This window comes from Pipistrellus kuhlii, unplaced genomic scaffold (assembly GCF_014108245.1).
Source record: "Pipistrellus kuhlii isolate mPipKuh1 unplaced genomic scaffold, mPipKuh1.p scaffold_m20_p_3, whole genome shotgun sequence".
Classification (NCBI taxonomy): Eukaryota; Metazoa; Chordata; class Mammalia; order Chiroptera; family Vespertilionidae; genus Pipistrellus; species Pipistrellus kuhlii.
Window position 1 is genome coordinate 80047160 of NW_023425529.1, and position 15786 is coordinate 80062945.

Below are 15786 nucleotides of genomic sequence, written 5' to 3' on the forward strand. Positions count from 1 at the left end.
CTCTAGAGATTCTGATTCAGTAGGTCTGTGATAGGGCTCAGCAACCTGAATAACAGGAATCGCTCTACTCTAATGCAGCATCTCTGTACATCAGGGCTTTTCACACCATGTGCATACAAATCTCCCAAGGACCTATCCAAAATGCACTCTGCCTGGCCAGCTGGTTGGAACATCGTGCCATGCAGGTTTGATTCCTAGTCAAGACATATACCTGGGTTGCTGGTTTGATCTCCATGCATGAACAGAAGGCAATCAACTGATGTTTCTCTCTCTCCCTGCCTCTCTCTCTTAAATCATTAAAAACAAACAAACAACCATATCCTCGGGTGAGGATTAAAATAAAATAAAATAAATAATAAAATAAAATAAATAATAAAATATAATAATAAAATATAAAAATGAAATAAAATAAAATAAAATGCAGACACTAATTCAAGAGGTCTGAAGTAGATAGGGCCTGGTTCTCAGTATTTCTAACAGGCTCCCAGGCAATGTTGATGTTTGCTGGTACACGGACCACTCTTAATATTACACTTTTTTCCCCCATTTTGGGACTACAGATTCTATAATATGCAGAGAATGGAAGACAGAAAACTCACCTTCAGCCTGGCCAGTGTTGCTCAGTGGTGGAGCATGGACCTATGAACCAGATGGTCATGGTTCAATTCCTGGTCAGCACACCTACTCGGGTTTTGTGTGTGTGTGTGTGTGTGTGTGTGTATTAGTATAAAGAAAACTCACCTTCATCATCCACATTCCTTATTCTAAAAATGAGATGGGTGTTCGTATAACCGAACAGGATTTTTTTTCACTAACATTACCATCCTACATATCAAAGGGCTGAATTGTGGAGGAAAGCAGTGCCTAACCTTGGGTCACCTAGCAGTGGGTTACCTAAGATGGTGGTGTGTTGGCTTTACCCCAAATTATGAAAGTTTTTATTTATACTGTACTGAGGAATTTGCTGTCACAAAACCAACGGTTCATCTGGATCTAGGCTGCAATATCAACTTACACAAAAGTCCAAATTCCCGTGCATTAGTCATCACTGCAGAGAGACTGGCACCTCCTTCACATGGAGAGAACCTTTCTATATCCATGTATCTGAAATCATCTGCTGTCCTGACAGCAGGAGGACAGACTTCAGGTAGTTTAGGTCTGAGCAGAGGACTATGGAATTACTACATACAGTTTAAAAATCTGTCTACAATGTTTTATATGTGCTATTTTTAAAATATATATAGATGTCATTAAGATAAAATTTGAAAAATAATCTCAAATTAGTTATGTAACATTATATATTTTCTCAATTAATAGATAGTAAAAGACAATCCTCTATCACTTGTGGTTGTCATAATGTTTTGACATTAAAAGGGGGTCCTTGTTATAGAAGTAGCTTGACACAGTCAAATTCAAATCCTTCAGCATTACAGAGGATAAATGATACATGTCATTATTATTGTAAATATATATTTTTAAACAAAAATTATGCTTAAACACTAAGTGGCTAAATTTCTCATTTCATAAATCAAGAAAGGAAAAGCTGTTGCAGAATATAGCCTCAGATGTTTTAATAGGAGTTATCTTATTCACTGTTTACAGGATTCTCTGATGAAAGTGGGCTGGTCACTAGCCAGGTGACCCAAATGACGCCAAAAACCCAGGGCAGCTCAGGGGCCATTAAAAGTTGACAGTCTTGGCTGGCTTCACCTCATCCATTTCAGAAGACAGCCAGCGGTACGTGCGATGACGCCGCAGCACCTCGATGGCCTTCAGTTCCAGGGGAGTGGCCTGAATACCAAGGTCTTCCAAGCCAGGCAAGTGAGGCAATGTCATGTCGGTGATGTGAACCTTTGAACAAACAAAGAACCACAGAGAACACTGACTGCTGTCTGAGAACGCCACAGGCTATCCAGAAAGCACTCAACCCTCCAGCTGAGACCCATTACTCAGGCTGATACTTCACTGTTTTCAAAGGATATGTGGCAGTGCTTGATTCCTGGCACTCTCTAAAACTTGACCACAGGAAAAGGGTTTAAGGAAAAAAGGGCAAGTTCACCAAATAGCAGCTCAAAGGTCCCTAGCACTATCCACAAGCACAGAACACAGGCTCTAAGGGAGTCATTCTACAGATTTAAACAGAAATAAATCTAAAGTGAGAGTCATAGGTTGTCAAATTTGTCAGAGGTGGCTTTATAGGTTTTAAGTAAAATATAGGATTTAAAGCCTGTGTGTCCATGCTCTGAGCACAGGCTTTTTATTTCAGTTTTAACTGCTGAATTACAGAAATAACCAGTATTTGTGCTTGCTCATTAAGAGATAATATAGCCAAAACCGGTTTGGCTCAGTGGATAGAGCATCGGCCTGCCAACTGAAAGGTTCCGGGTTCGATTGCGGTCAAGGGCATGTACCTTGGCTGCGGGCACATCCCCAGTAGGGGGTGTGCAAGAGGCAGCTGGTCGATGTTTCTCTCTCATTGACGTTTCTAGCTCTCTATCCCTCTTCCTTCCTCTCTGTAAAAATCAATAAAATATATTTAAAAAAAAAAAAAAAAAAGAGAGAGATAATATATTAACCTTTGTACTCCAGCTATATTTAACCTGGTTGACTAATGCTCAGATCTAAAAATCCAAACCCATCTTGTTTGTAAAGAAGGAAAATGAACTATAAGACTTAAAAAGATCCTTCATCCTCCCACCTGACCAAGCCTGCAATTCTTTTACCAGTGCTGTAAAGCAACCTCCAAACCAAATCTAAAACCCATTAAGCCTACTGTAATAATACTTCTTCATTTACAAATGAGAGGCACAATAGTGCAAGATACATTCTGATAATTAGTTCTCTTGCCCAATTTTTGATGAATATACAGGACACCTTGAAATGGTCTTAGCTTTCTACCCTATCGGCTGTCCGTTCACATTTTTTCTCCAAGGACTATTTTTTCATCTTCTCTATATTTTAGCTTTCAGGTACCATTCAAAGGACAACCTGGCTATTTCTTATTGATAAAAGGCCAATAGGTCTTCAAATATTATTATTATTTTATTTTGTGTCCTCCCTATAAACTTTTATAGGCAGTGGGTGAATGATCAATGAGTCAGACTAGAATGGGAGACAGCAGGCTGGGAAGAGAGAGAGCTCTGGAGTCCAACACACTGCAGAGGAACCAGAGACACAGCAGGAGACCGCTCAAGGCAGTAAGAAAGAAAACTCTATCCATTTGGATTAAAGTGGGTAGAGGAGATACAATTATTTCCTTTACCTTTCTATAAGTTAAAAAATTTAAATACTATTATAAACATTTTCATAACAAGCTGGATAAAAAGATAGAAAGAGAAGTTGTAAGATCTGGCGCATATTTGAGGGTTGCCAGAATCATACTTGCTAATGGTGTAGAGCTGTGCTTTCAGATAAGATAGCCACTAATCAAATTTAAGTTAACTAAAATTAAATAAAATTCAAAGTCACACAAGCCACATGTCAAGTGTTCAATAGTGACATGTTGCTAGTGATTACATCTTAGACACTGTAGATCATAAAACATTCCCAGCACTGCAGAAGTTCTATGAGAGAGAACTGATTTAGATCTAGATTGGATGGGAAAGAAAAATCCTACATTTTTGACTTGACAAACAGAGCTAATAGTGATATTGCTCATTGTGATGACAGAGGCAGGTTTGCAATTCTATTTTTGGACATCTTCTATTTCAAATGACTATAGTATTATCTAAATTGGTAAGCACCCGTTGCTGGGTTGGGGAGCTATTCAGGGCTGGAGATAGAACTGCAGTAATGAGTTACAGACAGCAGCTGGAGCTAGGTGAGGGTCATTTAGAGGATAAGCAAAGATGGCAAAAGGCTGAGGAGAGAGCCCTTGAGTCCCTGAACATTTAGAGATCAGGAAGAGAATGACCCAAGAAGGCAGACCGAAAAGCATGTCCCAACAAGAGGAGAAAATCCAAGAGAATGTAGAACTGGCCAGAAAAGAGACGGAAATTCAAGGTTGCAAGGAGAGAGCACCTCATGGATGCAGCAAGATGATGTCAAAAAACTCACTATGGATTTGGCAGAAAGGAGATCATAGACACCCTTGGGAAAAAAAACAATTTTAGGGGGAAAATGGGAATAAAAGCCTGAGTGAAGTGTGTTAAAAGAAAGAATGAAGTAAGAAACCGTCAACAGCAGGCACAGTGAGCCCTTCTGAGTTTTGATGTAATGGCACAAACCAACAGGGTGGGAAGGGAGGGTTTTGTCTTTTAAAAAAGAATGGAGCTTTTATGGCATGTTTGTATGCTGAGGGAAATGAGCCAACAGAGAAAGGAAAACTAACAGCATCAGAGAAAAAGTAACAGAGGAACCACACCCTGGAGCAAGCAGAGAGTGGGAATCATTTCTCACCGCCAGCTTCTATAATTGGGTTCCTCTTCAAATCATATAAATCTCTCATCTTTTTCTAACTTACCCATCTATGCAGCTCTCTGCCCAGCATCTAACCATGCAGATGTTCAACACACTTATACTCACCCGCTCCACTTTATCCCTCGTTGTCCAGGGGTCAAATGGACTGATTTCAAAGACTCGTGCTATCAATCTAGACAAAGGAATAAACACAGCACATGAGGTAAATGTCTCTATGCCCAATATTTAAGCTAGTTTACAAGAACCACAGGAAGAGAGACTGCTCTAGAGGCATTTTTCTTTAAAGAAAACCTCCCAGCTCCAGCCGGTTAGGCTCAGTGGATAAAGTGTCGGCCTGCAAATTGAAAGGTCCTGGGTTCAATTCCGGTCAAGGGCACAAGTTGGGGTTGCCGGCTCAATCCCCAGTATGGGTGTGTGCAGGAGGCAGTCGATCAATGATTCTCTCTCAGCACTAATGTTTCTATCGTGCTCCCCCTCTCTCTAAAATCAATAAAAATATTTTTTTTAAATAAAGGGAAAAAATCACCCAGTTGGCATGGCTCAGTTGTTGAGTACCAACTTATGAACCAGAAGGTTCTTCGTTCAACTCCTAGTCAGGTTACATGCCCAGGTTGTGGGCTCGATCTTTAGTGTAGGGTATACAGCAGGCAGCGGATCAATGATTCTCTCTCATTATTGTTGTTTCTATCTCCCTCCCTCTCCCTTCCTTTCTGAAATCAATGAAAATGTAGAAATTAAAAGAAAGAAAAAAACCAACATCCTGGCACAACTCTCTGTGAGGTTACCTTTTCTTTCAAGTTAACCCAGAAATGTAAACCTGTAACTCCTTATTCTCTACCAAAGAGACAACTAATCTTAAAAAGTAAAAAAAAAAAAAAAAAAAAAAAAAAGCTACTATCACCAACAAAACAAACAAAATGATCCAACATTCAGAAGTCTGAAATTCAATCTAATTTAAGCCTCAGTTATTCAAATATGCTTCCATTAGCATGTAGGGCAAGTTGTGTAGTGTGCAAATATTAACAAGACCTACTGTGTGCCAAGCACTGGTCTAGGTGTTAGAGATAGAGATGTGAACAAATAGCAATACTCCCCCTTCGTTTTTTTTTGGTTTTTTTTAATTATTATATATTTTTAAATTTATTTTTATAGAGATAGGAAGGGGAGGGGGAGAGAAAAAAACATCAATGTGAGAGCATAACATTGATTAGCTACCTCCTGCCACACCCCAAATGGGGATGGAACCCGCAATCAGGGCATGTGCCCTGACTGAGGATTAAACCAATGACCCTTCAGTGCAGAGGACAACACCCAACTAACGGAGCCACACCAGCCAGGCCAATGCTCCCCTACAAAAAACATTCATTCATTCATTCATGCATTCATTCTATCCTTAAAACACTCCTTTTCCAAAACTAATACTGCATGTAAACTATAATTGAAAAAAATTTTCAATTTTTTCAATAAAGACAGAAAGTCAAAACATCACTATTCTTTGGGTATTTAGGCTTCCAAACTCTATATATTTCACTTAAGCATTCTTATTATACTTTTTTAGCCTCTGTGACAAAGTTATTCTGCTGGTTTTTTAAATGTAGGTATTCCTCAAACTCTGTCCTAGCCTCCCTCTTTCACTCAACACTATACACTCTTCCCTACCTACTTCAGAATCATTATAAGTATTAAATGAGGAGGAAGTAAAGACAGCCTGAAAATAGAAGACTCTCTATAGGTATTATCATCACACTACATTCTAATTGACTACTGTTCTGATACCTAGTGTGGGGTATCAGATGTTACTGTAACATCACAAGTGCCTAGTGCACTGCCTATGACACAGCAGGCAGATGAACAAACAAATGAAGGAGTAAACTGCCATGCTGTTTATAAAAAAAATCTGGCAAACTGAATGTGAATGTATGTGACATAATTCTGAGCTTCTAAACCTATAAATGGAAGAAGTGAACCAAGAAGCAGGGAAATAAGACAAGGCAACCATAGGCCAAGTCTAAACCAACCTAGCTCCTTTCCCCAATTGTACGACCAGAATGGTTTAATAAAGAGGAGTCCCTCTGCCAATTCTGGGTAAGTGATATGAAACAGAGAAATCTGATCTCTCTTTTATCCAACCTGCCAAGATACTTTTCCACATTAAAACTCAGTGATTTTTAATTGGAGAATTTGAAGAACTGCATATTTAACCCATCAACACATCCTTTTCTCATCCATACTAATCTGTATTTCCCTTTCTTAGATGTCTTTGGTTCTTTCCTAGACTAACATCAAGATATCAGGACAACATTGTAGTTAGAGATTCTGAGACTTCACTATAAAGGATATACTCCCTATAACCCTAAGTGAGAGAGCATTATGAACAAATGTATCTAGTTAGCTCTATTTTAGAAGGCACAAAAAAAAGTGCTTTACTTACTGATAGGCAAAACGTGGCAAAGGGTATGGGAGAAAGGGTCTGTGAGCCATAGCATAGATATACTGCACCAGGTCAAAAAGTAGGTATCGATTGGGCCTATGAAAAACAAAATGCAATTATTCAAATTATTTGCACCTACAAATTCACCTTTTTAATTTAACAAAATAACATTTTTCCTATAACAAATGAACACATATGCACTATGATAAATATAGATTAGCACAAAGGAAAATCATCATAATCCCACCAAAGACAATATTAATACATTTAAAATATATCCTTTTCATCTCCTTACATATACATTGGTGTTTTTATAAATATAAGATTACAGTTCATCTTATTCTGTAAAGTCTTTTTCATTTAACATTAAATCACAATCATCTGTCAATGTCATTAAATATTCTAATGCATGTTTAATACTTGCACATACTGCATGTATAGTAATTATAACTATTTTACCAATTCCCAATTTTTGGATGTTTAAACTATTAAAATATTTTTCTTTTATAAAATAATGCTTTAATAAACATTCTAAATATCTGTACTCATCCATAATTATGTGTTTACTAGAGGCCCAGTGCATGAAATTCATGCAGTCAAGGGATAGGGTCCCTCAACTGAGCCTGAACCCTCTTGCAGTCTGGGAGCCCTCAGGGGATGTCTGACTGATGGCTTAGGCCCAAAGAGTGGGCTTAAGCCATCAGTTGGACATCCTTAGCATTGCCATGGAAGTGGGAAAGGCTCCTGCCGTCACCGCTGTGCTGGTCAGCCTTGAGCTCAGCTTCTGGCTGAGCGGTGCTCCTCCTGTGGGAGCACACTGACCATCAGGGGGCAGCTCCTGCATTGAGTGTCTGCCCCCTGGTGGTCAGTGCAGGACATAGCGATCAGTTGTTCTGCTGTTTGATCTATTTGCATATTAGCCTTTTATTATACAGGATTATTATATAGGATAATACATTCTAGAAGTAGAACTAGCTAAAAAGTATACTTTGAGATTTTAAGGCTTTTATTGAATATATCCCAACTGCCTTCTGAAAAGGTTATATTTACATAAAATGCTAGTAGTCCTCCTCACCAAAAGTGAATTTAGTCATATAAAAATAAACAAAATTGCAGAAACTGGTTTGGCTCAGTGGTAGAGCATCGGTCTGCAGACTGAAAGGTCACAGATTTGATTCCAGTCAAGGGCATGTACATTGGTTGTGGGCACATCTCCAGTAGGGGGTGTGCAAGAGGCAGCTGGTCGATGTTTCTCTCTCATCGACGTTTCTAGCTATCTCTTTCCCTTCCTCTCTGTAAAAAAATCAATAAAATATATTAAGAAAATAATAAAATAAAATTTTGTCAATCTGACAGGTAAAAAAAAAAAGGTACCTCAAAGTTTTAATTATTATTATTTTAATACCAAAGATTAATTTTTTTCTTTATATATTTTTGACCACTTACACTTCCTTTTTTTCCTCCTGGGGTCCCTATCTACAAGAATGATCTGTTAAAAGTTCTTTATATTTTAATAATAAAGTTGGAAATATCTTTTATTGTTTATTCTTCACATTTTAATGTTTAAGTGTTTTGTGGCATATAAAAGTCTAAACATTTCACTTAACACTACTGATTTCTTTTATTTTATGGTTTGGCTTTATATTTAGAAAATCCTTCTCCAGTCATCAGTGACATAACTTTCCATATATCTTTACTAATACCGTATTTTTCGGACCATAAGACGCACTTTTTTCCCCCCAGAAGTGGGGGGGGGGAAAGTCCCTGCATCTTATGGTCCAAATATAGCCTACACATATACTTTAAAAAAAAAGTTTTTTTACTTGCCCGGCTCTGTGTGGTCTCTGTGTGCTTGCCCGGTTCTAAAATGGTTCTAAATGCTGCTGTTTACTTTACAGGGTTGATTACATGTGTTTATGACTGTGATGTTGGGTTTTAATGCACATAAAATATTTTAGGACACTATTTGTTTCAGAATCTTTTTTTCTTCATTTCCCTTCTCTAAAAACTGGTGCATCTTATGGTCCGGAGCGTCTTATGGTCCGAAAAATACGGTACTTGTACCAATAAAGTTATTTTTAAATCCATAACATCAGTATCTTTAGCAATATGTTTTTGTATTATTATAAGGTAAAGATATAACACCATTTACTGAATTATCTAACCTTCCCCCATATTTTTAAATGTTGTCTTTATCACATACCATATTCTTACATATACTTAAGACTGTTTCTGAACCTTTATATTCCATTCTCCTAATCTGAATAGTTCTGAACCAGTAAAACCTCGCTTTAGTAATTATTGTTGCTTCTAATACATTTTAATATCTCTTCACCCACTTTCCTAATCCCTTTTGCATAACAAAGGCTGTGTTAACTCAGTGAAATGAAAGGAATTTATTAGTAAGAACCTCATCATTCTGATATTTTCACCCAAAAGCAAAACAAATAAAAAGACAGAAAATGTCAGCTAGGAGACAAAGCCCTTAAATAGCTTTTTTCTAATACAGAAGGATGTGAAGATCACTGCAGGGCTTATAATATATGCTGTGCCAAAGAACAACCTGTAATCTTTATGATGCCAAGCAATGCTGGACCCATGGACAAACTAATACGTAATATCCTTCCTTTTCAGCTCTTCTAAAGCACTTTGTGTTCCATTAACAGTGATTTGAAGACTGATTTAAATGCCTCTGCTCACAGACAAAGGTACACTGTAGCCTGTGTCCTTCCCAGCTTAGATTTCATGGTCATTCCTTTGCAAATATCCTCAGCAAAATCTTGTCCTCCAGCCTCCTCTCCACTATACCAATGTAGCAAAACCCATACTCTGGTTAACCCAAATATTCACCTTCTCAGCGCCTAAACCACCAGCAAGACAGAGTTGTAGAGAAAGTACAACTGGGTGAATGGACTTCACCTTTGATTTTTGATCACTACCTTCAAATGGAAGACTTAGTTCTTCTGCTTTGCAATCCTATTCTCTCCTAGGAGTGCCCTTTTTCTGTTCTCCTAGGTAGTATTTCCATCTCTTCTGTGACAGACTTTCTATACACCTCTCTGATCCACCCCATCCTTTCAGTGATGATCTCTTCACTTGTCTGTTTATCATTTTCTTAACAGTGTCTTTGGAATACAAATGTTTTTAATTTTGATCAAGTCCAGTTTATCCATTTTTTCTTTTATGGTGTATGCTTTTGTCATATATAAAAAACTCTTTGCCTAACCCAAGGTCTAGAAGATTTTTTATTAATCTTCCAAAAGTTTCAACACTTATATTTAGGTTTCTGATATATTTTGAGTTGATTTTTTCATGTATGGTGTGAGGTAAGGGCCAATGTTCATCTTTTTGCATTTGGATATACCCGTACCATTTGTTAAAAAGATTATCTTTTCCCCTTTGAATTGTTATGGCAACTTTGTCAAAAAGACACCACCAATAAGGTTTATTTCTGGACTATCAAGTCTGTTTCACTGACCTATATGTCTATTTTTATGGCAGTACCACACTTGATAATTACAGCTTTATAGTAAGTTTTGAAATTAAGAAGCTTAACTACTACAACCTTACAATTCTTTGTCAAAATGGTTTCAGCTACTGTGCTTCTTTTGCATTTCCATGTAGATTTATAATCAATTTGTCAATATCTGCAAAAAAAAAAGCCTGCTGGAATTTTGATAAGATTAAGTTGAAAATATAGATTAGTTTTAAGGAAATTGCCATTTTAACAATATTAACTATTCTAATCCATAAAAATGAGATGTCTTTCCATTTATTTAGGTCTTCCTTAATTTCCCTTAGCAATGTTTTGTAATTTTCAGTGTATAGGTCTCTACTTCTCTTGTTAAATTTATACTCAAGTATTTTATTCTTTTTTATGCTATTTTGAATAAAACTATTTTCTTAATTTTATTTTATATTGTTCAGATGCTAACAGGAAAATTACTTTTTACTTGCTGATCTTGAACCTTATGATCTTGCTGAACTTATTAGTTCTCACAGGAGTGTGTGTGTGAGACCATAGGTAGTTATTAAATGAACAATAAGCAGAATGGGCCAATATCATATAATTAGTAACTATGAAAAAACTAGAAGCAAAATTCAGGCCTTATGCTTCTACCTTAATCTCAAAGTGTCAAGAAAACAAGCAAACTTTTCCCCTGGAACTGAAGAGGCAAAAGAGAAATATAGATATACTTTTATAATTTCATAAGGGAAAATACCTACACTGCCAAGTCTAGCATTACTTGACCCATCACTGTGCCAAACAAGTATGACTTACCATAGCCTAGCAAAGAGACTTAAGTGGCTGGGCAAAGCCAAAGAAAATGGCTAACTTATCCCAGAACCATCCCCACTGAGCAGGAAGCAAACAAAGTTTGTAAAGCCATTTCTGTTCATCTGTTCCTTAGCATCCTGGTCTAAGTACCTCTTAACTAAATTGTGAGGTGTTTGAATCTTGTGTTTTACAAAACCTGTGCTAAACACATTTTGTAAGTGATTTTTCTAGGTCATATATCTGCATGCTAATGTACCAAACTGGGAACTCAAAGAGAGACATACATCTTGCAGCAGCTGGTTGACATGGAAACACACTATAGTCTTTTTAGGCACCAAAAAAATTTTTTTAACTGAACTTATAATAAGGAAACCTAAAAATGTATGAATTCAATATCCTGAAAATAAATACTATGCATCTGGTTGAGAGAGAAAAGTGTCTTTTTTGTAAAATCAAATATTTCTTAGGAATTAGGCTATCCTTTCATTGTTGAATCAGATCCCCACATGTCACAAAACATCAGGCACCACTAGTTTCCTTCACAGAACGATGGGGTTCTGAGCCAATTATTAGATGGATCTGATACTTTTGAACTTGACAGATTAAGTCTTAGTCAATTCAGTATAAAGGTTCTAAACCTATCTATGTCATAATTTAACAATTTCAGGAAAGTCAATTTAACTGTGTCTCATTTTTCTGGAGAACAAATTTCAACAAAGAGAGCATATAACAAAAGATCAGTCTTGCACAGTGTTAGCAACTGTATCCTTAGCTAGCCATTTTCTACCTTTGGGGGCATTAAGATACTCTAGCAAAATTATTTTGATTTTGTAACTGTACTTATCCCCTAAAAGTATTCTGTGTTTTAGCATTTATAGTAATATCCTTTTATATATTAAAAACTGAAGTGATACAAAACCATCTGTGGTGGTCATGGGACTATGTATATATAATTCTCTAGGGTGGTTCTCAGCCTTTGGTGACAGAAAAATCACTTATTATAAAGCAGATTCCCAGGTTCCTTCATATTCTGATTTAATATAAGCATTCAGAAGATTCTGATAATGATGGCCTTTGGACAACTCTTTGAGACACACTGGTCTAAGGACTAAGAGAGTAGGTTTCTGGAATAAATACATAGAAGAAAGAAATTATAAAAATGCAATGAATAAATCTGTTAGTGAGTGACATGTTTAGAAATTATTGCTGTAAATCAATTGGTACTTCATTTTAACAGGTAACACAATTTTAAAGTCAAACTCTAACCACCTACCCAACAAAGGCAAAAGTTTTCCCTTTGGCATCTGGCTCCTTAACTGCATTCACAATTCCTTTGGATACATCTACAACCTATAAGAAATTATAACACATGTTTAGATGATTGTTTACAAAGAGAAGGAAGGAAATAGAGAGATTCAAGAAAGAGAAAAGAAAAAGAAGGGAGACAGGAAAGGAGAAAAGGAGGGATGGAAAGAGGGACGAAGGAAAGAAGGCCACATCAATCACACACACAAAGACAAACCCATGAAAAAATTAAAATAATGGCTTGTCTGTTTTCAGAAACTTATTGTAGAACAGACTTCTTAAGAGCTCAAACCATCTCTACATTGGAAGTTTTAAAATACTTTTTCTAATCAAAGATATTTATCTTCATACTAGAGGCCCAGTGCACGGATTTGTGCTCTAGTAGGGTCCCTCATCCAGGCCTGTGGGGATTGGGTCAAAATCGGCAGTCAGTCTGACATCCCGCTCATCCTAGCCCCACTGTGCTTGCTACCACTCGGTAGTGCTCTCATGGAGGTAGGAGAGGCTCATGCCACTGCAGCTGCGCTTGCCAATTGTGAGCCCAGTGTCTGGCATCTGTTGGTCAGTTAAGCAGCACTCCTACTGTGGGAGCGCACTGACCACCAGAAGACAGCTCCTGCTTTGATTTTCTGCCCCCTGGTTGTCAGGGAGCATCATAGCGACCAGTTGACCCGTCATTGGATAGTTTGATCACTTAGACTTATATAGATAGATAGATAGATAGATAGATAGATAGATAGATAGATAGATAGATGGCTGTCATGCCTTCCTGATGTGCCTTTGCCCACCACAACTCCAAGCTCCTAATTCTGTTACTAAACTATCTCAAATTATTAGGCTAAACCACATGGGCTGGCCTATAATTCTACCACTTTGACTTTCAAAAATAATTAATTTTATATAGTTTCAAATCTATGGTTTTCAACCTGGGGTGACTTTGACACACAAGAGACATTTGGCAAATGCCTAGAGACAGTTTTAATTGTCACAACTGGGGAGTTGGTAAGGGATGTTACTGCCATCTGGTGGCCAGAAGCCAGGAATACAGCTACAATAGCTCCTACAACAAAGAACTGGTTATCTGGCCAAAAATGTCAATAGTGCCACAGTTGAGAAACCCTAGTTCAATATAATATGGAATCCAACATGCTCTCTCACCTCTGGGATCTTGTACATACTGTTCCCTCTGCATAGGATACCCTTCCCAAAACTCTTCATCTGATTTACTGTTAATCATTTTTAAGGTCTCATCTGATATGTCATTTCCTCTGGGAGGTTGTTCCTGACCATCAAGTCTAGCTAGATTAGGTATCCCTCTCACATAACCCTATAAATCTCTCTCCCAGTCATGGCATTGATCACACTGCATTATCATTGCTTTGCTAATATGCGTCTGATGGAGACCAACTTGAGGATAGCAAATGTATATATAATTAATCTATATCTGCCATGACATGTACAGTGTGTCTAGTACATTAAGGGATCAATACATTTTCCTTCAATGAACGAATAAGACATAGAGAATTCATGTCACTCTTGGGTAAACTGAAAGGCAACCCAGTTGATTCAAATTGACAAATAAGAAAATGACAAGTGTTTTAGGATTAGGATAAAATCAGAAAACTGATCACCCTTCATCCACAGTACTTACAAATACTGGTTGTTTCACTGTCTTCTTGCCCAAGGACACAAGAGGTACACCACCAAAACAGCGCATATCTGGCAGAAGAAAGAACTATTCTTAGAACGCCTAAGCTGTTAAAAACTCATCACCTCCAGGTATTCCATGTTAGCATAATCATTTTGCATAACAGAAATAATGAAATAAATGTAGGTGAATCTGAGGAAATGAATGAGCAGATCTTTTCTTTTCAGACAACAGATACAGAAAGTAAAAAGGCCAAATACAGGGTGAGGCAAAGGTAGGATTACAGTTGTGAGTAGGTGAAACACAGAGTTTATCCTTGTATTATTTGTTAGTATATTATTTTTCATACTCACAACTGTAAACCTACTTTTGCCCATCCTGGATTTAAGGACACTGAGAGAAAGGGAAACAGGTCAAATGGCTTGGCTACTTGTCTTCTACTCTATACTGCTAAATGTATGACCACTCCTAAGACTGGATTCGAAAACAAAATTGCACCCCATTTTAAGGAGGACATAACTATCAACAGATCAGTGATATAACGTACATAACCCAGAAAAAGATGCTGTTAAGAATGGGAATTTAGGCCCTGGATGGGTGGCTCAGTTGGTTGGCCCATTTTCCCCATCTACCAAAAAAGGTTGTGGGTTTATTCCCTAGTCAGGGTGCATACGGGAGACAACCTATTAATGTTTCTTTCTCACACTGATGTCTGTCTGTCTGTCTGTCTCTCTCTCTCTCTCTCTCTCTCTCTCTCTCTCTGTTTCTCCCTCCCTCCACCAACTCTACAGTCAATAAAAATATATCCTCAGGTAAAGTTAAAAAAAAAAGAAATTTAGTATTATATATAAAAAATGCAGTATCACAAATACATGGAAAATGGAAATATTATTTAATGTATGGTGCTGAGACAATACTAATTGTGGAAAAAAAGAAATGGTTCACATCTCATCATAATCTAAAACAAATCAAATCCCAAATGGATTAAATGTACAGGTAAAAAGAGCTTTTCAAAAAAAAATTTAAAGTATAAATTATTTATAAGAGCATCAGAAAAAGAATTAAAATACATAGGAAAAGCTTAACCATGTTGGCTAAAGCCCTACACAATGAAAACTATGAAACATTACCAAAAATATTTAAAGACACAAATGAAAAGACATCCCATGTTTGTGAATTGGAAAACAATACTATTAAAATATCCATAGTGCCCTAGGAGTTATACCAAACATTCAAGGAAGAACTAAGACCTATCCTCCTGGGACTATTCCAAAAAATTCAAGAGGAAGGAACACTTCCAAGTTCATTCTATGAAGCCAGCATCACCCTAATACCAAAGTCAGATAAAAACAACACAATGAAAGAGAATTATGGGCCAATATCCCTCATGAACAAAAATGCCAAAATCCTCAACAAAATTCTAGCAAATTGGATCCAGCAATATATCAAAAAGATCATACACCATGACCAAGTAGAATTTATCCTGGGGATGCAAGGATGGTACAATATCCGCAAATCAATAAATGTGATACCTCACATAAACAAATAAAGATAAAAATCACATAATTATTTCAATTGACACAGAAAAAGCATTTGACAAAATCCAACACCCCTTCTTGATAACAATTCTCAGCAAGGTGGGAATACAAGGATTATACCTCAACATAACAAAAGCCATATATGAAAAACCCACAGCCAACATCA

At 37.1% G+C, this 15786-nt stretch overlaps 1 protein-coding gene across 1 annotated transcript in view; it reads right to left on the bottom strand.

Moving 5' to 3' along the window:
* Window positions 1-1546: 1546 nt before the first annotated feature.
* The window catches only part of NDUFA9 (NADH:ubiquinone oxidoreductase subunit A9), a 35554-nt gene continuing 21314 nt past the window's right edge, over window positions 1547-15786 (bottom strand). Inside the window, exons 7-11 of the mRNA XM_036455718.2 lie at window positions 14086-14153; window positions 12403-12479; window positions 6851-6946; window positions 4525-4591; window positions 1547-1851 (exon numbers count right to left, since the gene is read on the bottom strand). Coding sequence (XP_036311611.1) covers window positions 1681-1851; window positions 4525-4591; window positions 6851-6946; window positions 12403-12479; window positions 14086-14153 — 479 coding nt within the window. The 3' untranslated portion in view covers window positions 1547-1680. The remainder of the gene's footprint in view (window positions 1852-4524; window positions 4592-6850; window positions 6947-12402; window positions 12480-14085; window positions 14154-15786) is intronic.